Raw genomic sequence first — 23,090 nt, 5'->3', positions numbered from 1 at the left:
TTCAGCTGGGGCTGTGTTACCATCGATGAACAGTAGGGTCTGCCCAGCTCTGTGCACTGTTCTATGTGCCTTGCCGGGAGGTGGTTTTTAGTTCTGGTGCCACCACTGTCTCCGTGACTGTGGTAAGGCACCACGGGCAAGGCGGCCTACAGGAGGAGAGGGTCACTGGGCTCATAGCTTCAGAGGATTAGGAGTCATCACTGTCACCTCCCAAGGCCACCAGCTGGGGACCTAGCATTCAGATGCCGAGAACACAGGAGGCATCTCTCTGAACCCAGCACGTGAGAAGAGTTGTCCCCTTCTTCTTGCTGGAAGGAATGTCACTGTGCGAGTGATGATGGGCTGTTCCCATCAGAGGCAGCCGGACACTACTGGGGCATGGAAGGGACTTCAATGTGGATCCGGGTTGTAAAGCGCTGCAGCGTTTGCTGTGGTGCTGGTGACATGGGCTTATGCGTCTAGTGACTGTTGAGTGAAGAGTGTTCCCATGATGCAGCATTTTATTTCGTGGGCCAACCTGTAGTGTCCAGGGAAGCAGCGAGTGTGGCTCCCTGGGTCCCCGATGAGGACTCTGCAGTTAGCAGGGAGCAAACACAGCTTATTCCTGGGGGCCGAAACATTCCAGTGTCCTTTCCAGACTCACCCCCTCCTCAGCCATCTAGCCAAAGAAAGAGCAGGGTGCGACTGGGCTGGGACCCCCTCTTTGGGAACTCTGGGAACTCCTGCTACCCCACACGGGTGACCTTAGTTTTTGGTTAAGCTCTAGTCCACGCCGAAGTGAAGCATGGGTGGAACGACCAACTTTTCTTTTCTTCCTTCCTCAGGTATGAGATCCTCACCCCTAACTCCATTCCGAAGGGCTTCATGGATGGGAAGCAAGCGTGTGTGCTCATGGTGAGTCCTGCTGCGGTTCCCTGGAGTGGGTACCTTTGGCCGTTAGGTCACAGCTGCTCATGTGGCCATCCTGTGGGACGGTCATTTTGATCTGTGGACGCCTGTGCTGCGTGCTCTCTGCTTGTGTTCAGTTCTGAGTTTTCTAAGTGCCTTGAGAGGCTGCCCTCAAAGGCCTTCGGTGGTCAGGGACGTGTTGGAACCGGGACAGACAGCCGAGGACTAGGCCGTAGGAGACAGGATTTTGACAGGAGTTGGTCTGTTCCATTCGGGGGGCATTCTGTTGCTTTCTTGGCCTCGTTGCCTTTGGCTCAGTGTGTCTATCTATGGCAGCTCACAACCAGGACTGTGGGTGGTCTTGGGGTTGGCCCAGCGTCTGGAACTTGTGACTCTGGGCTTTCCTCCGGATACCTCCTGCCCTGGCTTGATGTGTAGTGCACACTCTGGGTTTTGGTGTAGTGACCAATGGTCCCAGTGCCCCGTAGCCACACGCGGGGCTCAGTCTCACTCCGGGCCCTTTCCTGTAGTTCTTATGCATCTTCTTCTTCCCGGCCTGACTTGTGCGAGCGGCCATTGCTTGCTGGAGGTGGGGCTGCTGGGATGAGGCATTGGAAGACAAAATTCCTAACACTTCTCACATACAGAAGGTTTGTTCAGTGATTGGGAGATTAAGATGGGAAGGAAGTGGGGTGGGGGGATGCTGCCTGCTGTCCAGATGCTTGTCCAGTAGTGGGCAAGGTAGGGTTGGGGGGGTCTTCTCCCCTGGACCCTTGGCCACTTTTTTGTCGGGTAGGTTGTGCTCTTACAGGGACTAAAGTCTTCCCTGGCTCTTCAGGGAAGATGCGGATGGCTATTCCTAGATCTTGTCACATGGTAAGAGATCTGGGTGTAGGCAGGGGACAGGCCACCTCCTCCCCTAATCTTTGGTCTTTCTACCAGGACTTCTTGCCAGACTAGCAAGGTTGTTTAGGAGCAAAGGTCTCCTAGAACCCAGTGACAGTGCCACTCTGAGATTATTGTAAATCCCTTTACTTCTGGACAGACAGGGGCTGGTGGTTCATGTAGTTGTCGGTGTTAGTCACTTTCCTCATTGCTGGGACCATGTACCTGACAAATGGCAGCCTTAGGGGAGAGGGTTTGTCTTGACTCAGTTTGAGGGTAGAGTCCATTTTGGGGGAGTAGAGGGGTAGTGGGAAGACAAAGTGAGGCGGCTGGTCACGTGGCCTTTGCATCAGGCAGGAGACATGAGGGGCGCTCAGTTGCTTTCTCCTTTCTCCATTTTGATTTAGTCCAGGACCCTAGTCCTTAGGATGGTGTCACCTACCTGTGCCATCCTCAGGTAAACTCTGGAAACATCCTCACACAGACTTCCAGAGGTGTGTCTCCTGGGTGATTGTGAACCCAGTCATTGACAGCAGAGAACCCCCAGGAGGTGGGCTTTCTAAGAGAGCTCTGCTGCCCTGGCTGGAGTTGGTCAGGTTTGCCATGATGACTAAGCTTGCCTGGTACTCACTGGTGTTTTCCCCTGTGCTGAGTGCTTCTGACACTCTTGGGCAGTGCCCACAGCCCTGCTGGGAGGGAGGCATCTTATTTGCTGTGCGCTCTTTTCTTTTTAAACTACAGCACCACCCCCTTTTGCAGTTGAAGGAAGTGGCCTCCGAAGGGGCACGGCCCAGGGTCTCCAGGTGGTGCCGGGTCCTGAGGCCCAGGAGGGCACTTGCTTTAATCTCAGTGCCAAAGCGCTTCAGCCGCTTCACAGTGGACGGTGTTCTGGTCGAGCATTTGTGGAGTGTGACTCCAGAGGGTGCACAGGCAGGAGGTCGAGGGGTCTCAGGAGTCCCGGGTTTACAGTCCGGTTTGTCGCTTTGCTTCTTGCTATTCCTCCTCTCAGTGTCCCCGAGTCCTGTGTTCTCTGGTCCTGGGGCCGAGGCTCACAGAGGAGGTGCAGCCACCCTCCTAGGACCACTCGGACAGCTGGGCTGAGGTGGGTGTGGCTATTCCTCACGGTTCAGAGTGGCGCAGTCAGTGGTCTGTCTTCCCTCTAGATCAAAGCCTTGGAGCTTGACAGCAACCTGTACCGCATCGGCCAGAGCAAAGTGTTCTTCCGGGCAGGGGTGCTAGCCCATCTGGAGGAGGAGCGGGACCTGAAGATCACCGACGTCATCATTGGCTTCCAGGCCTGCTGTAGGGGCTATCTGGCCAGGAAGTGAGTTGCCGGGACCCCTACCCCATACACCCTCACTTGTGCTCCTGTTGCTGAGGAGAGCTTAGACTGCTGTAGTTGAAAGCCTCTGGGGCCAGACAGAACCTGTCTGGGGATGGACCCCACACTCTTATTGCCTCTCTGCTTCCTGGATTTCTCCTGCCGATGGGTAGAAATGGCTGCTTATGAAGGAGTTTAGAGGGACATGTGGGAGTCAGGCAACCGAGCTTTGATGTGTCCCAAGTGTCCGTTTATTGTAATCCTCACTTTGTACCATGACCCCCAGGCCCATCTGTGCCTGTCCTCACAGAATGGTATCTTCCATGGAGGCACCTTGAGCTCCGAATGTAAAGTCAGTGTGTTCAGATTCCCCTGCTGTAGGGCAGCAGGCAGAGCAGCAACATTCAGGTCCCAGAGTCTCTGGTCATGCTCCAGGGCATGTCCCAGTGTGAGCTCTGAGCCCCAGTGTGGGAGACTGTGGGAGTCCAGCTCTGACCTGCCCCCACCTTTCCAGAAGGGTTCTTAGGTGAAGGAGAGAGGGATGAGAAAATGTCAGATAGAAAGATAGGCCTGGACTATGAGGAGAAAGACAGAGACACAGGATAGCTTCAGGAGGGCCTGGGTCAATACCCAGCAGCCTCTAGGTTTATTTAAAAGGGATTTTTATAACAATGCCAAAGGAGAGGCAAAAGACCTCCTCCTTGCAAGATCAAAACACACCGTACAGCCGAGTGTAGACCCTTCCAAACACCTGGTAACCACGCCCGTGGTCAGATCATCCCTTTTTGCAGTTCTGCTGGGTAAAGCCAGCCCAGATTCTCGGGCCCTGAGTAAGTTCTCACTAGGAAGCCTCTGTGGGTCTCCACACCCCAGGATGAGCATGGGTTTGTGGATGTTGGGAGACATGGAGGGCCCCTCCTCCCACTACCCTTCTTTTCAGCACATTGTCTGCTGATACTGTGCACCTCCAGCAGCTCAGATAGGGAGGCAGCATGGGTGGATACCCCAAGTCCAAGTCCCCTGGGCACAGTTGGAAATCATGACCTTGCACTGAGTGGGGTCTGTCACTGGTTTTTGTCGGTCCTTTATGCCTGAGAGTGCCTCAGTGGAGGGCAGTGATTGAATGACGCGAGCCCTTGCCAGTCGTGTGTTTGGTGACTCGTGAGCCAGGGCTGTTGGTGCGTGTGTGTTTTCCCTCACTCTGAGTTGCTGACTGTGCCCTTCACCTGCAGGGCCTTTGCCAAGAGGCAGCAGCAGCTGACCGCCATGAAAGTCCTACAGAGGAACTGCGCCGCCTACCTCAGGCTGCGTAACTGGCAGTGGTGGAGGCTTTTCACCAAGGTGGGTGCTGGAAGGCTGTGGCCTGGGAGGCTGTGGCCTGGGAGGCTGTGGCCAGGCACTCCACAAGCAGCTCGACCTCCTGCTGTTCATGTAGGGCTTGCTGTCCAGATCACAAGCCTTTCCTACAGCTCCCTAGGGCCCAGCAGTGTGAGCCTAACCTGGTCCTGTCCAGAGTGTATGCCAGCCATATCCCTTGTTTGCTATGGATGGCAGTACCTGGGCTGGGCCAACTTAGAGAGCAGCTCCTGTAGGTAAGGCACTGCCCAGCACTCCAGCCCCATGTGAGAGACACTAGCCTCCTGAGGTACCTCAGGACAGCTGCTCAGAAGTTCTACTTTACATCCTCAGTCATTAAAAGCTGGGTGTGGTGGCACATCCCTTTAATCTCAGCCCTCAGGAGGCAGAGGCAGGTAGAGCTCTGATTTCAAGGCCAGCCTGGACTACATAGTGAGTTCCAGGACAGCCAGGGCTACACAGAGATTCAGTCTCCAAAAAGAAAAAAAAAGTTCCTTTGTAACGTGTTCTGGTTTCCTTAGTTTATAGTGTATGATAACTGCATACCAGAGCGTTAAATACCAGAGCATTAGGAAGAGTATAAGCTTCACTCATGGGCCCCTCGCACTGAACCACACTGTGATGTTTCTGTGTTAACTCACACTCCTTTCTCACTTGCAGTAAATGTCAGCCCTGTAAACTCTGCATTCTTACATAGCCAGGCTTCGACTTGTGCACACAGTCTTGTGTTTTGCGCTTTCTGTTTAAGATTCCCAGCAGCATCAGTTACTAGGATTATTCCCTAGAAGGTGGTTCTGTGTATCATTCCTGAATCTTGGCGCTATAAACAGTGCTGTCATGAGCATCTCTATGCACGTGTAGAGATGGTCTCCCTGCAACGTAACTAAGCGGGTCAGAGGCCTGTTGCACAGGACTGACTTCCAGGAAGGTTGTACTTGTTTGCACCTCCTCCCCAGGTCATCTCTAGAGCTTGTATTCCAGAGGTGAAGGGGCTGCCAGAGGTGGACAATCCCTGACCGGCCTTAACTCTGCCTCTGTCTTCTCCCCCAGGTCAAGCCCGTGCTGAACTCCATGCGGCATGAGGATGAGCTGTTGGCCAAGGAGATGGAACTAACCAAGATGCGAGAGAAGCATCTGGTTGCTGAGAACAGGCTGACAGAGCTGGAGACTCTGCAGTCTCAGGTAGGAGGCCTGAGACTCCACCCATCCATCCCAGCTGCTCTCAGTGCTGCCCCCTAGTGGTCACCAGCAGGCAGACTGGTTTGCCGCTTAGAGAACATTTGCAGTCCAGTGGGAGAACCAGCTTCAGCATCTCTTATACCACCCTGGTGTGTACACACACACACACACACACACACACACACACACACACACACACACACACGTATGTGGGGTACAAACACACACACACACACACACACACACACACACACACACACACACACACACACACACACGTGCCGGGGGGAGGCTGCTCAGTGGAGAGGAGAGTTCAGGAGCTCTGGTTTGAGGTCCCACCCTACCATAGAGCCCTTCTGTCCATTTTTTTTTTTTAAATTTATTTATTTATTATGTATACAGTATTCCCTGCCAGAAGAGGGCGCCAGATCTCATTACAGATGGTTGTGAGCCACCATGTGGTTGCTGGGAATTGAACTCAGGTCCTCTGGAAGAGCAGCCGGTGCTCTTAACCGCTGAGCCATCTCTCCAGCCCCCTTCTGTCCATTTTACGGACATCCGAAGCTCTTGAGGAAAGCCCCAGGGTAGAGGGTGTAAGGGCTGTGTGGGAGCTTGAGTACTTCCGACTGGAAGCTGTTCTCGTCCATGTTTTCTTGGAGGCGGGAGTTTGAGCTGTAAGCACCTACCCTGGAGCTGCTTGAAGAGTGCACATCAGTTTTCTGTTGCTGTGACAATGTACCTAAGATAAATAACTCCAGAGGGGGATTAAGAGATTCAGCCTGTGGTCACTGACTCTGTTGTTTCTGGGCCCTGTTGAGGCAGAATGTCCTGGTAGAGGGAGTGTGGTGGAGCAGAGCCAAGGAAGCAGAGAGAAAGAAGGGGCCAAGGCCTTAATATTCCCTCTGAAGGTGTACCCCCAGTGACCTTCTTCTTCATCAGGCCCCAGCTCCTAAAGTTTCCATCAGCTCCTGACAGTACCATCAGATGGCAGCCGAGCCTTTAGTGCTTGCCTTGGGAGACATGTCCCATCCGGACTGCAAGGAGGGCACGGGGAGCTCAGCCTTTGCCTCTGTCCTTTGCAGCTGATGGCAGAGAAGCTGCAGCTTCAGGAGCAGCTGCAGGCAGAAACAGAGCTGTGTGCCGAGGCTGAGGAGCTCCGGGCCCGCCTGACAGCGAAGAAGCAAGAGCTGGAGGAGATCTGCCATGACCTGGAGGCCAGGGTGGAGGAGGAGGAGGAGCGCTGCCAGCACCTGCAGGCGGAGAAGAAGAAGATGCAGCAGAACATCCAGGTACCACCTGCACCTGCTGGGCAGGGCGGGGCGGGCCACACAGTGCTGCTTAGGGGCTCACCATCTCTGGACAACCCGCAGTCCATGACAGGCACATGGATTCAGTCGTCACATCATCCTTCTTTGTCCGCTTGGGTATCTCTGTGGAAGCTTGCTGTTTGGGATGGTTGCTCAGAACGTGCAGCTCTCAGTCTCCACGCACGCTACCCAGTTGATCATTGAGGCCATTGAATTTCTCCCCTCGGTCCCTGCTCCACCAGCCCCAAGCAGGTGGCCTCAGCGCACGGCCCTCTGTGTGGCATGCTGGCGCGAGCAGCCCTGGGGGCAGTGTGAAGCCATGCCAGTCGAATTCCCCGAGTGAGTGCCAGCCAAGTGTGTGTGTCACACGCCCTTCTCGTGTGTCCTCTCCCGTTAGGAACTCGAGGAGCAGCTGGAGGAGGAGGAGAGTGCCCGGCAGAAGCTGCAGCTTGAGAAAGTGACCACCGAGGCCAAGCTGAAGAAGCTGGAGGAGGACCAGATCATCATGGAGGACCAGAACTGCAAACTGGCCAAGGTGGGCCTGGTGTGCCATGCCGTCACGGGGTGGGCCTAGTGTGCCATGCTGTCACAGGGAAAGCTGGGCGGCGCAGGGCCGTGCCCGCCTGCCTGTTCACCTACAGTGCCACGGCTCTGCTTAGCAGGGAGTTGCTTTTCCCAGGGTTCCCAAGGCCTCTGGGCACCAGCTCCAAGTGTAAAGGGGTTTTCTCATGAATACGGAGGCTGGGGGAGGGGCTTACCATTTTTCCTTGGTAAAGGAAATCCCAAAGCTTTCGAGATTGAGGAAATACCAGGTGGCATCCTCTTATAGTGGCAGGGACAGGACCACTTGTCCCTCGGTTAAATCAGTTGATATCCAGAAGCCTTTCTTACCTGACCCCAGGGAGGGCTTGGACACCTACATTTCTAGTGTGTTAGGATGTGAATTTACCCAGATGTCTAGGGTGACTTGCCAGTCACCTCTTAGACCCAGTAAACCCTGAACTTGAACCAGTGTGTAAGGTTTAAGTGTCCACCCTTGACTCCTCCATTTCTGGTTGAATCCTCCTTTGGAAGAGCTGAAGAGTGTGTCCTCAGCCACCACTGAACTCTACTACTCTTCCTCCACTTCCAGGAAAAGAAGCTGCTGGAAGACAGAGTAGCCGAATTCACTACCAACCTCATGGAAGAGGAGGAGAAGTCCAAGAGCCTGGCCAAGCTCAAGAACAAGCACGAGGCGATGATCACTGACCTGGAAGGTGAGTCACGCTGGGCATGAGCGTCCTGTCCCCTGGTTGCCGAGCCGTGCACAGCTCGTAGGCAAGCTGGGCCCAGCTCAGTGCTAGGCCGCTGCCTCGAGACACGGCCATCAGGCTTTAGGGACAGGATCTGGTTCTCTGGGGAGTCTGTGCTGTAGACTCACTGCTGTGTGACTGGACGGTTGTCTGTGCGAGGAGTGATAAGCATGAAGCTTTGATATGGCCTGTGTCGGGCACGGGGAGACACAGAGGCCTTGGTAGCTTGTGGAGCTATTTCTCTGTCTCAGAGCTGGGTGTGGGTGTGTGCACGGTGTCCCTTTAAACCTTCCGTGTGTCTTACAAGTGCACAGTGTCTGGTTTTATACCCTCAGTTGAGAGCAGGCAGGAGTGTGGCCACTGAGGGCTCTGTGTCTCCCCCCCCTGCCCTCCCTGGCAGAGCGCCTCCGTAAGGAGGAGAAGCAGCGCCAGGAACTGGAGAAGACCCGCCGCAAGCTGGAGGGAGACTCCACGGACCTCAGCGACCAGATCGCAGAGCTCCAGGCGCAGATCGCCGAGCTCAAGATGCAGCTGGCCAAGAAGGAGGAGGAGTTGCAGGCTGCCTTGGCCAGGTGAGGCCCCGCTGCTGGCCAGCGTCGCATGTGCTGTGGCTCCCTGACTGTTCTTGGTGCTGCGGGGAGCCATGAGCATGCTCTCTGCTCCTGCTGCAGAAGGGCCATGGGGGGGGAGACTTCTGATCCACAGAAAGTCACTCACAACCCATTCTCTGGAGTCCTCCCTCTCCTCCCCTTCCTCCCCACATCCCCCTCTCCTCTCCCTTTCTCTATCCCCTTCCCCCTCTGGTCCCCTGCCCCCTCCTCTTTCCTTACTTGTTTATTTTGTGGCTATAGGCATATACTAAAAATAATTTTTGTACTTTTTAATTTTTTTTTTAACATTTACTTACTTGGGGTGGTGGTGGCACAAGGGGTACGTGCTACAGAGCGCATGGGAGGTCAGAGGTCATTTTGCCTGAGTGAGTTCTCTTCTTCCATCGTGTGGGTCCCAGGGACTGGACTCAGTCATCACGCACCTTTCCCGGCTGAGCCATCTCACCACCCTGTTTACATTTTTAAAAAATTGGTTTTTTTAAGAGTAACTTTAGATTCACAGCAAGATTGAGCAGAAGGTTGAGATTCTCATACATGCCCTGCCCTCACATGTACAGCCCCTCCCTCCCTCCCTCCCTCCCTCCCTCCCTCCCTCTCTTCTCCCCCTCCTCCCCTCCCCAGCCACTATTGTTGTACAGTGCTCATGTAAATTCAAAGCACATCCACATTTTTACTTACAGTCATCATGAATTACAATGTTTTATTCCTTTTAATCTTTTCAGTACATGTTTGAATTTTATGTATTTAAGGTAATCTTAATTTAGAAAATGAAATAATTCTATCCAATTCTCAAATGGTATTTCTCATATATATATATATATATATATATATATATATATATATATATTTTTTTTAATACATTTATATATATTTAAGTGGGTGTGGGTGTGGTGTCTACTTGAGGGCCAGCAGAAGGCATCAGAGCTCTTGGACCTGGAGTTACAGGCAGCTATGAGCTGCCATGTGGGTGCTGGAAGTTGAACTCAGATTCTCTGAAAGGGCAGCCAGTGCTCTTCTCAACCCTTGAGCCATCTCTCTGGCTCGACATGGTATTGTTCTTAAATATCCTGGATGGTTGAGCTTTGCTGAGGTCGACCCTCAGTCCATGATTGTGACTGCCAGATGCTGCTTTGGCTGCACCTTCCTAAGGTGGCCCGGTACTGATGTCACTGATCTTTTTGGCAGAGTGGAAGAAGAAGCTGCCCAGAAGAACATGGCCCTGAAGAAGATTCGAGAACTGGAAGCTCAGATTTCTGAGCTCCAGGAAGACCTGGAGTCTGAGCGAGCCTCTAGGAATAAAGCTGAGAAGCAGAAACGGGATCTTGGAGAAGAGCTGGAGGCACTGAAGACAGAGCTGGAGGACACTCTGGATTCCACGGCTGCTCAGCAGGAGCTGAGGTGTGCCACTTGGCGGGATGGCCATGCAGGACAGGGAGGTGAAGCTGGGGAGGCCAGGCCACAGCGTACAATGGCACAATCCTCTGCACACACATCACACACACAGCACAGTTCTCTGCACACACATGGTGGCCTGACTGGGCATGAACCAGGGAGCATGTGTGCTGATGGTTCCTCAGCAACTTCTTCACTGAGTAGAATCCCTCCTGAAGAACCTGGTGAGACAGGGTGGACCCTACTAGGCCTGAAAAGGCACGAGTTTCTGCAGTCTGCATGCTAGATTGGGCCTGAGGATGGATGGATGGTTAAGGAGGGAGGTCAGTGGTAGAGAATCTGTGCAGTCTGGGTGTGGTGCAACTCACCTGTAATCCAGCACTTGGGAGATGGAGCCAGAAGGGTCAGGAGTTCAGGGTCATGTAAAAACTTGTCTGAAAAATCCAGAAGTGAGAAAGAGAAGCTACGTGAAAAGGCTCTGCCCCTTTCAGGCCTCTGCAGTCGGGACGAGCCAAGGGATAAGAGTCCTCCAGGGATGCTTGGCCCCAACTCTGAGCGTGCTTTCTCTCCAGGTCAAAACGTGAACAGGAAGTGAGCATTCTGAAGAAGACTTTGGAGGATGAGGCCAAGACCCATGAGGCCCAGATCCAGGAGATGAGGCAGAAGCACTCACAGGCCGTGGAGGAGCTGGCCGAGCAGCTGGAGCAGACTAAGCGGGTACGGGAAACACTGGGAACGGCAGGCTATGTCTGGGGAGGGCCAGATGGGCCTTGCTGCATCTAAACCAATGTCTGGGGAGGACAGAACAGGAGCAGTGTTGACTGCCCCAGACCTATGACTGGGCCCCAACTTTGTCTGAATGCCTGGGCAAATAAGTTCCTCCATGCCTCAGCGTTCATGTCAGCAGAGGAGGATGGTGACTGGTCTGTCTGTCTTGTTATTTTCTGAGGTTGAGCTGATCATGCTGTAAAGCGTCTGTATCAAAGGTGTTTGATTCTTTACTGATGACATGTTTTCATCTGTAACACCCTACTAGACCAAAAAGCTCAGTGCCCATGACCTTGACCCTGAGCCAGAGGGGCCTCAATGGTCTCTTCTGACTGGGCGGCCCTTTCTTACACACCAGCAACGACTGTCTTCCTGGGAAACCCTGGTGATGTCCGTCCAGGCAGTTGGTGGCTGGCGGCTCTTTCCAGGCAGGTTCTGCTGCCCTTCTGGCTTCCAGCCCCTCTCACTATTGGTGGCAGCTAGAGCAGCCCACGTCTCTTCGTGTGACAATCTAAAAACATTTAGAAACATACCTTGCTGCACCTCCACCAGCACTGGGAGAGCTGTTCCTTAGTGTTTTTACCCAGCATGGCTTTGTACTCAGGGTCCTGTTATCCTTGACCTTGTCAAGCCCACTCAGTGCTGTGTGTGGAATGGAGTTTTACTTCTATTTTATGAACTGTGCATTTTTAGCTTTTTTTTTTTGAGACAGGGTCTGATTATGTATGTAACTTTGGCTAGCCTAGAATTCACGATTGGACCAGGCTGGCCTTGAACTCATAGAGATCTACCTGCCTCTGTCTCCTGAGTGCTGGGATTGAAGGTGTGCACCCCCACACCTGACACCTTCTTAGTTCTTTTTTTTTTTTTTTTTTGGTTTTCCGAGACAGGGTTTCTCTGTGTAGTTTTGCGCCTTTCCTGGATCTCGCTTTGGAGACCAGGCTGGCCTCAAACTCACAGAGATTCGCCTGCCTCTGCCTCCCAAGTGCTGGGACTAAAGGCGTGCGCCACCACCGCCCGGCCCTTCTTAGTTCTTAAAAGAATATCACATTAGTGCTTTGAGCATTAGATTTCAAGTTTAGGAGCAGTTTTCTTTGTATTACAAATGCTGCTAAAATCCCTACAGATGACCCATGAAACTTCATATTCTAGAATGGTCCCCCCATTCAGAGAGGAAAGCTTGGCAGTATTTTTACCCACCCTTAGGGATTTGAGAATAGGTGTGACCGAGGCTTTCCTTCTCCAGGGCTCTCGAGACAGAGGCAGCAGTCCTTGCCTCTGTGGACTTCAGAGAGCCCAGGCCCGTACCAGACCCTGGATGCTCATTACCCCCCTGCTTCCTCCTCCAGGTAAAAGCTACCCTTGAGAAGGCGAAACAGACCCTGGAGAACGAGCGAGGAGAGCTGGCCAATGAGGTGAAGGTCTTGCTGCAGGGCAAGGGAGACTCCGAACACAAGCGCAAGAAGGTGGAGGCCCAGCTGCAGGAACTGCAGGTCAAGTTCAGCGAGGGAGAGCGTGTGCGCACCGAGCTGGCTGACAAGGTCACCAAGCTGCAGGTGAGGCGTCTGCTGGACCCTGGGCCTGGGCCATCCTCACCTGCTGCCCCATAAGCATGCTTCCTCATACTGGCTCCTCAGCCAGGCCCCCACGGTTCAGCTCAAGAGCAGCCCAGCCTTGTCAGAACAGTCCCGGGCACTCAGCCTTTGCCTCTCTCTTCCCTACCCAGGTGGAACTGGACAGTGTGACTGGTCTCCTTAACCAGTCTGACAGCAAGTCCAGCAAGCTCACCAAGGACTTCTCTGCGCTGGAGTCCCAGCTTCAGGACACACAGGTGAGGACAGCGTCAGGACCCGGAAGCCCCAAGAGCCCTGGCTGCCACCCCTGAGCGTCTTGTGGGCAGACACTTCTGGGCGCATATCCTCTCCTTGTCTCTGGGTGGTGGTGGCTCCAGGCTGTGGCACTGCCCCTCCTCAGAGTCCCCTTTGTCCTCCGAGTAGGAGCTGCTGCAGGAGGAGAACCGCCAGAAGCTGAGCCTGAGCACCAAGCTCAAGCAGGTGGAGGACGAGAAGAACTCCTTCCGAGAGCAGCTGGAGGAGGAGGAGGAGGCCAAACGCAACCTGGAGAAGCAGATCGCCACCCTCCATGCCCAGGTGGGAAGAGGGGAGTGATTGAGGCGGGTCCGAAACTGGGTTGGACCCCTGGAGCCCCCATGGTGCAGCAGGCTGGTCCCCAGTCGTCCTGGAGAAAGACGTGTCCAGACCAGGTGCCAGTGTGGGTGTTTGCTTACCTTCCCCGTCCTGCCCAGGTGACCGACATGAAGAAGAAGATGGAGGATGGGGTAGGGTGCCTGGAGACGGCAGAGGAGGCGAAGCGGAGGCTCCAGAAGGACCTGGAAGGCCTGAGCCAACGGCATGAGGAGAAGGTGGCCGCCTACGATAAGCTGGAGAAGACCAAGACGCGGCTGCAGCAGGAGCTGGACGACCTGCTGGTGGACCTGGACCACCAGCGGCAGAACGTCTCCAACCTGGAGAAGAAGCAGAAGAAGTTCGACCAGGTGTGGCCTCCACTCCACCTTCCGTGTCCCCCCTAGGCAGTGCGGTGCGGTGGGCATGTCCAGGTGCTCAGTCTGCAGCTTGGTGAGGGGCCCGGGGAGGAAGTAACCGGAAGAGGAGTTAGGATTTAGATTGTAACCAGCCCTTGTTCCACCATGGCGATGCAGACACAGGGGCCAGATGGAATAACAAAATAAAACCCCAGGGTCGACAAGGGACAGACAAAGTCAGCCCCCACCATGTTTAGAACCGTTTTTTTGTTTTTTTAAATACATGTAGTTATTTGGTGTGGCTGGTGTATGCCTGTGCCACAGTGATTTGTCGAGATCAGAGGACAACGTACAGAAGTGTCTTCTGTCATCAAGCTTGACCTTTACCTGCTGAGCCATCTTACTGGCCTCATGTTCTTCCAAAGTTTCATTATACATAGCCACATTTATTTATATGCTGCCACTGGCTCTTCGTGTGATATAGTGGCCGAGCTGAGTGGCTGCTACCAGAGGCCGTACACAGTGGCCGAGCTGCTACAAGAGGCTGTATGGCCTACTACCTCTAAGTAACGTACTTTGCCTCTCTGGCCCTTCATGCAAAGGTCCCCCAACCCATGGAGCTGGTAAGGAATGGGCCAAAAGGACAAGGAGGGCAGGAAGATGAGGGATAGCAAGGTTGAGTCCACACGGAACAGGCACAGAGGTTGCAGCGGTATTTGGAGGAGGGCCCCACATGGGATTTAATTATGCTTTTAAGCAGCCAGGCTCGCATCTTTTCAAGAATCCGGTCAACCTGCTCTTTTCGAGAGCCAAGGCTTTGCCAGGAGTCAGGGTGGGTGGTGATTTTGTTTCTGGGCTCTCTTCAAAGGGGCTCCTGGTGACATAAATCATAGCGTTAAGCAGAGGGGTTGCAGAGATGGTCAGCAGTTAATATAATAGCAGTTCTCCTCTTCTAGAGGATCTGAGTTCGATTTCTAGCACCCATGCCAGACAGCTCGCAACCACCTGTAACTATAGCTCTGTGGACTCCAACACACTCTTCTGGCTTCTACTGACACCTCTACATGTACTTGTGGTGCACACACACACACACACACACACACACACACAGATGAAAATAAGTCTCGAAAAACCTAAGCAGAGGGCTGGAGAGATGGCTCATTAGAGCTTAAGCACACTGGCTGCTCTTCCAGAGGTCCTGAGTTTAATTCCCAGCAACCACATGGTGGCTCACAACCATCTATAATGAGATCTGGTGCCCTCTTCTGGCCTGCAGACATACATGCAGACAGAACACTGCACACATAATAAATCTTCAAATTTTTATTTTGAAAACCACCACCACCAACAAAAAACCGAAGCAGAAATCTAGTACAGTGCTAGAGGAATCCTTGCTCTCACCGTGGGAGTCAGCCAGTCCCCGGGCAGCAGCCTTGGGCCTGTTGCTGTGGGTCTGGCTGTAGGACCCCAGTGGTCTGCAGTCTAGCCTCACAGTACGACCTCTCTCCCCAGCTCCTAGCCGAGGAGAAGACCATCTCGGCCAAGTATGCAGAGGAGCGCGACCAAGCCGAGGCCGAGGCCCGTGAGAAGGAAACGAAGGCGCTGTCGCTGGCCCGGGCCCTCGAGGAGGCCATGGAGCAGAAGGCAGAGCTGGAACGGCTCAACAAGCAGTTCCGCACAGAGATGGAGGACCTCATGAGCTCCAAGGATGACGTGGGCAAGAGTGTGAGTGCTGGGCTCGGGTCCGGGGCCCAGGAGAAGAGCCGGGGTGTGTGGGGTCTGAGTTTAGGGTTCCTTGCTATCTGTGCCTCGAACTAACTCGGGCTCTCTGCTAGGTCCATGAGCTGGAGAAGTCCAAGAGGGCCTTGGAGCAGCAGGTAGAGGAGATGAAGACCCAGCTAGAGGAGCTGGAGGATGAGCTTCAGGCCACTGAGGATGCCAAGCTCCGTCTGGAGGTGAACCTGCAGGCCATGAAGGCCCAGTTTGAGCGGGATCTGCAGGGCCGGGATGAACAGAGCGAGGAGAAGAAGAAGCAGCTGGTCAGACAGGTGTGTGTGGCCTCCCCGCCTCTGGAAAAGACACCGGGGACTGCCTCCTGCCTCCTCACGCAGCATCTGGGCCCGGGAGGGGCTCCTGGACCACCCTCCCACTGCCTCATTTCTCAGTCCGCTGTCCCAGGGCTCAAGGACTGACTTTGTGCCTTGATGGCCTCCATGGCCCTCTGGGTCTCCCAGACTGGCCCGAGCTCATCTGAGCTCAGCGCTTGAGTGAGCTTCAAGCGTGATCCCTGCCTCCTGAGCTCTGCTGGTGTTCCTCAGGTACGGGAGATGGAGGCGGAACTGGAGGACGAGAGGAAACAGCGCTCAATGGCCATGGCGGCTCGCAAGAAGCTGGAGATGGATCTGAAGGATCTGGAGGCGCACATCGACACAGCCAATAAGAACCGGGAGGAGGCCATCAAACAGCTGCGGAAGCTCCAGGTGAGGCAGACCTGGGTTAGCCACAGATGGGGGCGTTCAGTAGAGGCCAGGAGTCAGGGCCTGCCCTCTGTGAGCCTGTCTGGAGGAGCTCCTAGCTTGTCTCACAGCTGCGGTTCAGGCTCAGAATGGAGACAGTAATAAGAGGGGCTGAGTCCGTTAAACCAAGGAGAAGGTAGCTGGACATGCAGATGAGTCAGGGATGGTGGCCGCTTAAAAGCAGGCTTCCAGAAGAAACCGGGTACCGACTGTTAAGTTTCTGAGAAGTGGCTTAGAGCCTGGGGCAACATACCTGGAATTTTCACTCACTGGTGATTAAAGACTAACATTAATAAAAACAGCTCTTGAGCGGCCCATCTTGCCTAGTGTGTCAGCAGTAGGGAAGAGTAAATATCACATGGGCAAGGTTGTGAGGCACAACGTCAGCTTGTTGGTGGCATTTTTAAGAGCCACGTGTAACAGGAGTCCCACTCTGCCTCTGAGAATGCCGTTGTGAGATTTGTCTGCAGAAGAAAAAGAGGGCTATTTACGGAGGGTCTTCAGCTTGGGAACAGACGGCAGGAGGATGGCAGAGGGGACCGAGTTTTCTGCCTTTAGTTGTCTGACCTGGCAGGAAGCGTGCTGCTGTCTTGTCCCTGAGCTCCCCTGGCCACTGACTGTGTGGGTTGGCCGCCATTGGCTGGTGCCACTGGCATCAGCTTCATTCAGGTCAGCAGGAAGTTCTAAGAAAGGCGCAGCTTGCCCTGTATCCAGGGGTCAGTGCTGTGGAGAGATGCTTTGTAAGTCCTTGGAGGAGGACAGGGTGCAGAGCCACCTGCCTTTGGTTACTTTTCTGCCCGTTTATAAAGTTGGCCAAAATGGTGCCAGGCTCAGAGAAGGTCCCTTTTGGGGATGTGGTCCCTCAGGGGTGTCCGAGCAGGTGTGAAGTGGGTGGAGATGCCAACCTCTTGTGCACACAGGCCCAGATGAAGGATTGCATGCGGGAGCTGGATGATACACGCGCCTCCCGAGAGGAGATCCTGGCGCAGGCCAAGGAGAACGAGAAGAAGCTCAAGAGCATGGAGGCTGAGATGATCCAGCTGCAGGAGGTGGGCCAGCTGTGGGGCGCAGGGCTGCTGCCTTCTGGCCAGTGAGCGGCAGCCTTTTCCGGAGGGGAAGGGCAGAAAGGGGAAGAAACAGCAGCCTCCCGGAGGGAGTCAATAGAAGGGGTCCTTCCACGGCTTAGCCACACACCTCGGCAGGGCGTGGTGTGTGGGTTCATGCGTGTGCACATTTGTAATGGGGAAGGGATGAGATCCAGCCCTCAAGTACTGGGCAACGGACCCACCTCTTAAAAGAAAATGCCATCATTTAGCCCCCAGTCCATTTCATGAGCCGATGTGTTGATTATGAGCTTCTGCGATTGCACCTGGCAAGGAGGGGCCTGAGTGCCCCCTGGGCTGCTGGTTTGGTTCCACATGAAGCACATGGTGGGGAGAGGTGGGGTGGTGTGTCCGGATCTGGTGGACTCCCCGCAAAGTGCCATTTCTGGTTTATGAGATGCTCAGTCAGACCCTCCACTCGGGCCCGGCTCTTCTACCGGGTGTGGGATGACATCATCCACTGTCACCATTATGATAGTGCTCTGGAGGCTTCCACAGCCCGTCTGCTGCCCTTGGTGGGCACCGAGTCCTGGACTCAAGGCTGCTTCATAAACCTTCTCAGTATCTGGTCTTACCATATGCAGAGGGACCAGCACTGCGGTCTCGTCCCTGTTAGGCCTGGGAGGTTCCTGTTTATAGCCCTGGCTCTTGGCTTGACTCTAAGTACTTAGACATAGGGGCTTTATAAGCACATGCCTAAAGGTGCCCCAGGGTGGAACTGACCCAGTGGGCTAGAGGAGTTCCTGGGGAAGGGCTTTGCGGAGGGCACAGAGTGATGATGTTCTAAGGGCCCAGAGAGGATATGGGTGGGCTGCTGTCACTGAAGCTTGTGTCGGTCCCAGTGGGTCATGTTCTGGGTCCTTGTGGCAGGAACTGGCAGCCGCCGAGCGAGCTAAGCGCCAGGCCCAACAGGAGCGGGATGAGCTGGCCGACGAGATCGCCAACAGCAGCGGCAAAGGGTGAGCCAGAGGGAGGAAGCCCAGGGGTGCCTGGAGGACCTCCCCAGTGGTGCAGGGACTCACTTGTCGGGGTCCTCCCCAGGGCCCTGGCGTTGGAGGAGAAGCGGCGACTAGAGGCCCGCATTGCCCAGCTGGAGGAGGAGCTGGAGGAGGAGCAGGGCAACACGGAGCTCATCAACGACCGCCTGAAGAAGGCCAACCTGCAGGTGAGCACCAGGACAGCCGCGGCCCCTGCACGCTGGGATCCAGACTCTTTATCAGAGTTCCCTGGGGTGAAGCTGGGCAGAAACGGGATGAGTGTCCACTGTTCTCTGATTGCTTCTGACTCTGGAGGCCTGTGGCTTTAAGACCAGGTTCCAGGAAGTGTCTGGGTCCTATTCCCGGGCAGCTTCCTCTCTGAGAGATCTTAGGATGTTTGGTGGTCCTGGTGTGTGAGGAGGGGGTCCTGCTGTGTCCCTGCAGCTGGGACCCAGCCTTCCCTTGAGGCCCCCGTACTCCCTTCCTGCAGATCGACCAGATGAACACCGACCTGAACCTGGAGCGCAGCCATGCCCAGAAGAATGAGAATGCGCGGCAGCAACTGGAACGCCAGAACAAGGAGCTCAAGGCCAAGCTGCAGGAGATGGAGAGTGCCGTCAAGTCCAAGTACAAGGCTTCCATCGCTGCCCTGGAGGCCAAGATTGCACAGCTGGAGGAACAGCTGGACAACGAGACCAAGTAGGTGCCCCACCCCGGCTGAGGGTGCAGTGGTGGTCTTCCTGTCAATGCAGGTTGGGTCATAAGCCATCCTCCCTGGTTCTGAGAAGTATGTGGAGTTTGGATGGGAACCTGTAGCCCACACTCAGAACTGGGGGCTTTCTGGGCTGTTCCTAGGGAGAGAGCCTGTCTAGCTCGCTGTCTCTGGGCTCAGAACTGAGACTTGGAGGTAATGAGGCTCATTCTGGGTCCCAAGCCTCAGTTTCTCCATAGACTGGCTTCTTCACCGGTCTCATGGGTCAGCCCAGGTCCCATCCTGAGATGGCAGCTACTGAATGTCCAGAAAAGACACCTCATTTCCAGTGGTGTCCAGAAAAGACTAGGGCCTCAGCCTCCAGGCCTCCGTGTGGCCCCAGGAAGTGGAGATTCCGGTTGCTGCCGTCTTGTTGGCTGTGTTACCTGGTGGAGCATCTCCTTTTAGTCACCATTTCTGTCCTGTCCAGGGAGCGCCAGGCAGCCTCCAAGCAGGTGCGCCGGACGGAGAAGAAGCTGAAGGACGTGTTGCTGCAGGTGGAGGATGAGCGGAGGAATGCGGAGCAGTTCAAGGACCAGGTTTGTGCTCAGGCGGAGCCTCGGTTCCGGGGGGCTGCCCTGAAGAGCCCCTTACCTCAGCCACGTGTCTCTGCAGGCCGACAAGGCGTCCACCCGCTTGAAGCAGCTTAAACGGCAGCTAGAGGAGGCCGAAGAGGAGGCCCAGCGGGCAAACGCCTCCCGCCGGAAGCTGCAGCGTGAGCTGGAGGATGCCACGGAGACGGCCGACGCCATGAACCGAGAAGTCAGCTCCCTGAAGAGCAAACTGAGGTGAGCCAGCCTCCCAGCCCTGGACCTCACACTTTTGCTCAAGGTAGTTTGTTCTGGAGGTTCAGAAAGTCATCTTCCCGAGCCAGTGTGTGGAGGAGAGGTGCGTAGTGACAGACAGGGGGTTCCACCCTAGTGTGCCCTTCCGGGGTCTCCTTGCCCTGGGGCCTAGCCGGGCTCTTGAATGAACAGCAGGTTCTTGGCAGTTCATTCCCAGCCTTTTGTTTTGTTCTGTTTTGTTTTGTTTTTCAAGACAGGGCTTCTTCTCTGTGTAGCCCTGGCTGTCCTGGAACTCGCTCTGTAGACCAGGCTGGCCTCGAACTCAGAGATTCACCTGTCACTGCCTCCCCAGTGCTGGGATTAAAGGCGTGGCCACCACCACCTGGCTTTTCCAGCCTATTTTAACAGCCTGTCTTCTTGGAACTCGAAGCCTGATGGGGTGTTTCCATGCTAGGGTTTTTGAATTGGCTGTTGGAGGCTTTCTGGCCTGAGTCTGCACTCCTAGGAGATGCCCAGGAGGGAACGCTGGCATCACAATGCAGCGAGAAGGAAGGAAAGCCAGGCTTCTGTTAGTGTTAGAGCTTTGCCGATCGCAGCAGATCTTGGAAAGTCTCATTCTTCCTCCAGTCAGAGAGAATCTTGTTTTAAAGCATGAAAATAAGACTCACGAGAATTTCATCTGTGTTTTCTAACGTGATCAGAGAATGCCCCGGACTCCTGTGTGAACAGCTGTTCCCCAAGCATCCGGGTCCATTTGGTTCTTTTTGTTTTGTGGTACTGGGATGGAACTTGGGGTCCCACATGAATTAGGCGTGTGTTCTGCTGTTCAGCACTCAGCCTGCCTGGTCCTGAGGTTTGAGCTCAGGCACCTGTTGTGGAAGGCAGCGCCACCTGCCTCCACTCAGCCGCCCTCTGCTGGTGTTCTGTGGTAAAGACACCTGGCAGGGAAGGGCTGGCGATTGCTCTGATGGCCCACTCCCCAGAGAGTGCTGCATGCACAGTACTGGCCCACTTCCCCACTTTCAGTCCCTGGCCACTTTCTCTGATCACATTGAAATTGACGTACTGGGCTGCCATCCTCCTTAGCTGGGCCCCACTGACACTGCCTCTGTCCCCTGTCCACAGGCGCGGGGACCTGCCGTTTGTCGTGCCCCGCCGACTTGTCCGGAAAGGCACCGGCGACTGTTCAGATGAGGAGGTCGACGGCAAAGCAGACGGGGCTGAGGCCAAGCCAGCCGAGTAGGATCTTCTGCTGTCTGAGACGACAGACAGACAGACAGACGGCTCTGCCTCCCCTCCCCAGTCCTCCACACCCCTGCCTTGAGACTGCTCTGACCATGACCCCCCCCCTCCTCCCAGGCCTCCTGAGGGCATTGGCTTCCTCTGCTGCAGCCCTTCCAGTCCTCCGTACCCCTCAAGAATCTGATACCAAAGAGTCCAGGCTGGCTCAGGCCGGTGACCAGCAAGGTTTTGCCCCACTTGCCTGAAAGCACAGGTGGTGGGCAAGGAGGGCAGCCATGGGAGTGGGCACGAGAGTTTTCTATGAATCTATTTTTTCTTCAGATAAAGGTTTTACTAGCTCAGGCCCTCCGGAAGTGTTGCCACTCCCCACCCCTGCTGCCTCCTCCTCCCCACCCCTTCCTCTGCTGTTGGCAATCACACATGGTGACCTCACACCCGCCCTATGGCCCCCTTCCCTGGGCCCTTCCTGGTCCAGAAGGAGTAGTCCAGGGCTTCCGCCTCTGTGCTGGGTGCAGAACATGGGGCACTCGGGGACTTGACCCCACTCCCTTCTGGGTAGCACGGGTGCCTCCGCTCCTTCTGATGGTCAGATGTCTCAAGTGCAATGCCCCTCCCCTCCCTTGCCCAGGGCAGACTGTCCTGGCACCGGGGCAACCAGCCAGGGCATCAGGGCCACACTGGAAAGGCCAACAGCCTTCCGGTGGCTTCTCCCAGCACTCTAGGGGACCAAATATATTTAATGGTTAAGGGACTTGCAGGCCTGGCAGCCAGACTATCCAAGAGCTGGGGCCCACACTGTGCACTCTCTCGCGCCCCTCCTAGGACGGGCCAAGGGTGGCTGAGCTGCACCCGCCGATGCTATAGCTTCAGATCTGCCTTCCATGGATGGTTTTGAAAGAGAAAAACAAAAAGGTTTTTCTTTTTTCCTTTCTTGGAGCAAGTACTACAGTTCTGGGTGTTTTCACTGCCTTTCCCCTGGAACTGTGTTTAGAAGAAAGTAGCCTGTCTGACAATGGTCTACACTGGTTGCCGAGTTTCCCTGTGCGCCTCACTGCTTTGTAAATGCTGTGTTTAGACTCCCGTATGGCAAGAAGGCTTTTTTTTTTTTTTTAAAGGGAAAAAAACAAACAAAATCAAATCATGAAGCTGCATATGCCGGAAAAGCTCTGAATTCAAGTCCCAGTCGCTGTCACGAAGGAGTGAGTGGGACTTGCACCCCCTTTTTATATAATAAAAGTGCCTTAGCATGTGTCGCGGCTGTCACCACTACAGTAAGCTGGTTTACAGGTGTTTCCACTGAGCGTCACAATAAAGACTACCATGTCCCACTCTTTGGTGTCTGGGTGTCTGTCCACAGCAGACGGTGGCCTGGAAGGGCTGGGCCAGCTGTCCCAAGAGAATCAAACTACACTTGATTCTGTAGTTTGACTGAGAGGGCTCCGAGACATCTCGGGCGGCACTAGAGGCTCCCTGCCTGAGAAATCAAGAGCCTCCAGCCTCCATGCAGGCCAAGAGGCTGGGCTGCCATGAGCCCAGGGCATTCACTCAGGTATGCCTCTCCAAATGCTGGGGTCACCTGTCTCTCCTAGGAGGAAGGAAGTTACGGAGCTGACTGGGAGTGGGGTGCTGCGGTTCTAGAGGCAGAAAGTGGGGAGGAGTGAGCAGAAGTCTCCAAGGAGGGGGCGCTGTACACAGGGCAAACATCCCAATAGCAATAGTGGGGGTTGGAGCCCCATGCTCCGGGATAGAAAGCAGAAGAGAAGAAAGGGTCCGGAATGTGTCCTAGACCACACAGCCCCACGGAGAAGTCAGGCGGCCTGGGAGACAGACTCCGTCAGACTCTGGTTCTAATGGGAAGAGGAGAGAATGAGGCCACACTGCAGCCTGGCTCCGGCTAGATTTACACACAGGTTTTTACACTTGCCTTTGCTGTTTTCCTTAGTTTACCTGCTTGTTCCTAAGTGTGGCTCTTCATGGCTTAGCGCTTTTACTTGGTATTTGTGTTGGTTTGCACATGGGACTTGGAATCTAGGCCTTGTGCTTGTCAGCAAGGTCTGAATCATCTCCAGCCCTTGACTGTAGTTGAGTGGAGTGTTTCTTTTGTTAAGTTTTGTGAAGGGAACTTTTGGGTAAGAGCTGGCCATAGCCAGCAGCTCTGTGTGGAGCCCTAGCCTG

The 23,090-nt window shown here is 54.7% G+C and overlaps 1 protein-coding gene across 2 annotated transcripts in view; it reads left to right on the top strand.

Annotated features, from left to right (window-relative positions):
- Positions 1 to 22,243, top strand: part of Myh9 (myosin heavy chain 9) — an 87,586-nt gene extending 65,343 nt beyond the window's left edge. For both annotated transcript variants that reach the window (XM_052748245.1, XM_052748246.1), the window contains 24 exons: positions 825 to 894; positions 2,937 to 3,097; positions 4,327 to 4,435; positions 5,501 to 5,632; positions 6,712 to 6,918; positions 7,334 to 7,471; positions 8,069 to 8,192; positions 8,629 to 8,800; positions 10,025 to 10,237; positions 10,804 to 10,948; positions 12,349 to 12,555; positions 12,726 to 12,830; positions 12,997 to 13,149; positions 13,305 to 13,553; positions 15,054 to 15,266; positions 15,377 to 15,589; positions 15,860 to 16,021; positions 16,978 to 17,106; positions 18,031 to 18,119; positions 18,202 to 18,325; positions 18,628 to 18,836; positions 19,319 to 19,427; positions 19,504 to 19,676; positions 20,799 to 22,243. In XM_052748245.1, the coding sequence (XP_052604205.1) occupies positions 825 to 894; positions 2,937 to 3,097; positions 4,327 to 4,435; positions 5,501 to 5,632; positions 6,712 to 6,918; positions 7,334 to 7,471; positions 8,069 to 8,192; positions 8,629 to 8,800; positions 10,025 to 10,237; positions 10,804 to 10,948; positions 12,349 to 12,555; positions 12,726 to 12,830; positions 12,997 to 13,149; positions 13,305 to 13,553; positions 15,054 to 15,266; positions 15,377 to 15,589; positions 15,860 to 16,021; positions 16,978 to 17,106; positions 18,031 to 18,119; positions 18,202 to 18,325; positions 18,628 to 18,836; positions 19,319 to 19,427; positions 19,504 to 19,676; positions 20,799 to 20,916 (3,724 nt within the window). In that variant the 3' untranslated portion in view covers positions 20,917 to 22,243. The remainder of the gene's footprint in view (positions 1 to 824; positions 895 to 2,936; positions 3,098 to 4,326; positions 4,436 to 5,500; positions 5,633 to 6,711; positions 6,919 to 7,333; positions 7,472 to 8,068; positions 8,193 to 8,628; positions 8,801 to 10,024; positions 10,238 to 10,803; positions 10,949 to 12,348; positions 12,556 to 12,725; positions 12,831 to 12,996; positions 13,150 to 13,304; positions 13,554 to 15,053; positions 15,267 to 15,376; positions 15,590 to 15,859; positions 16,022 to 16,977; positions 17,107 to 18,030; positions 18,120 to 18,201; positions 18,326 to 18,627; positions 18,837 to 19,318; positions 19,428 to 19,503; positions 19,677 to 20,798) is intronic.
- Positions 22,244 to 23,090: the final 847 nt, after the last annotated feature.

Source organism: Peromyscus californicus, unplaced genomic scaffold, assembly GCF_007827085.1.
Source record: "Peromyscus californicus insignis strain IS unplaced genomic scaffold, ASM782708v3 Scaffold_20__1_contigs__length_68692818, whole genome shotgun sequence".
NCBI lineage: Eukaryota > Metazoa > Chordata > Mammalia > Rodentia > Cricetidae > Peromyscus > Peromyscus californicus.
The sequence above is the reverse complement of the archived record's forward strand: the minus strand, read 5'-3'. Positions and strand labels throughout refer to the sequence as shown.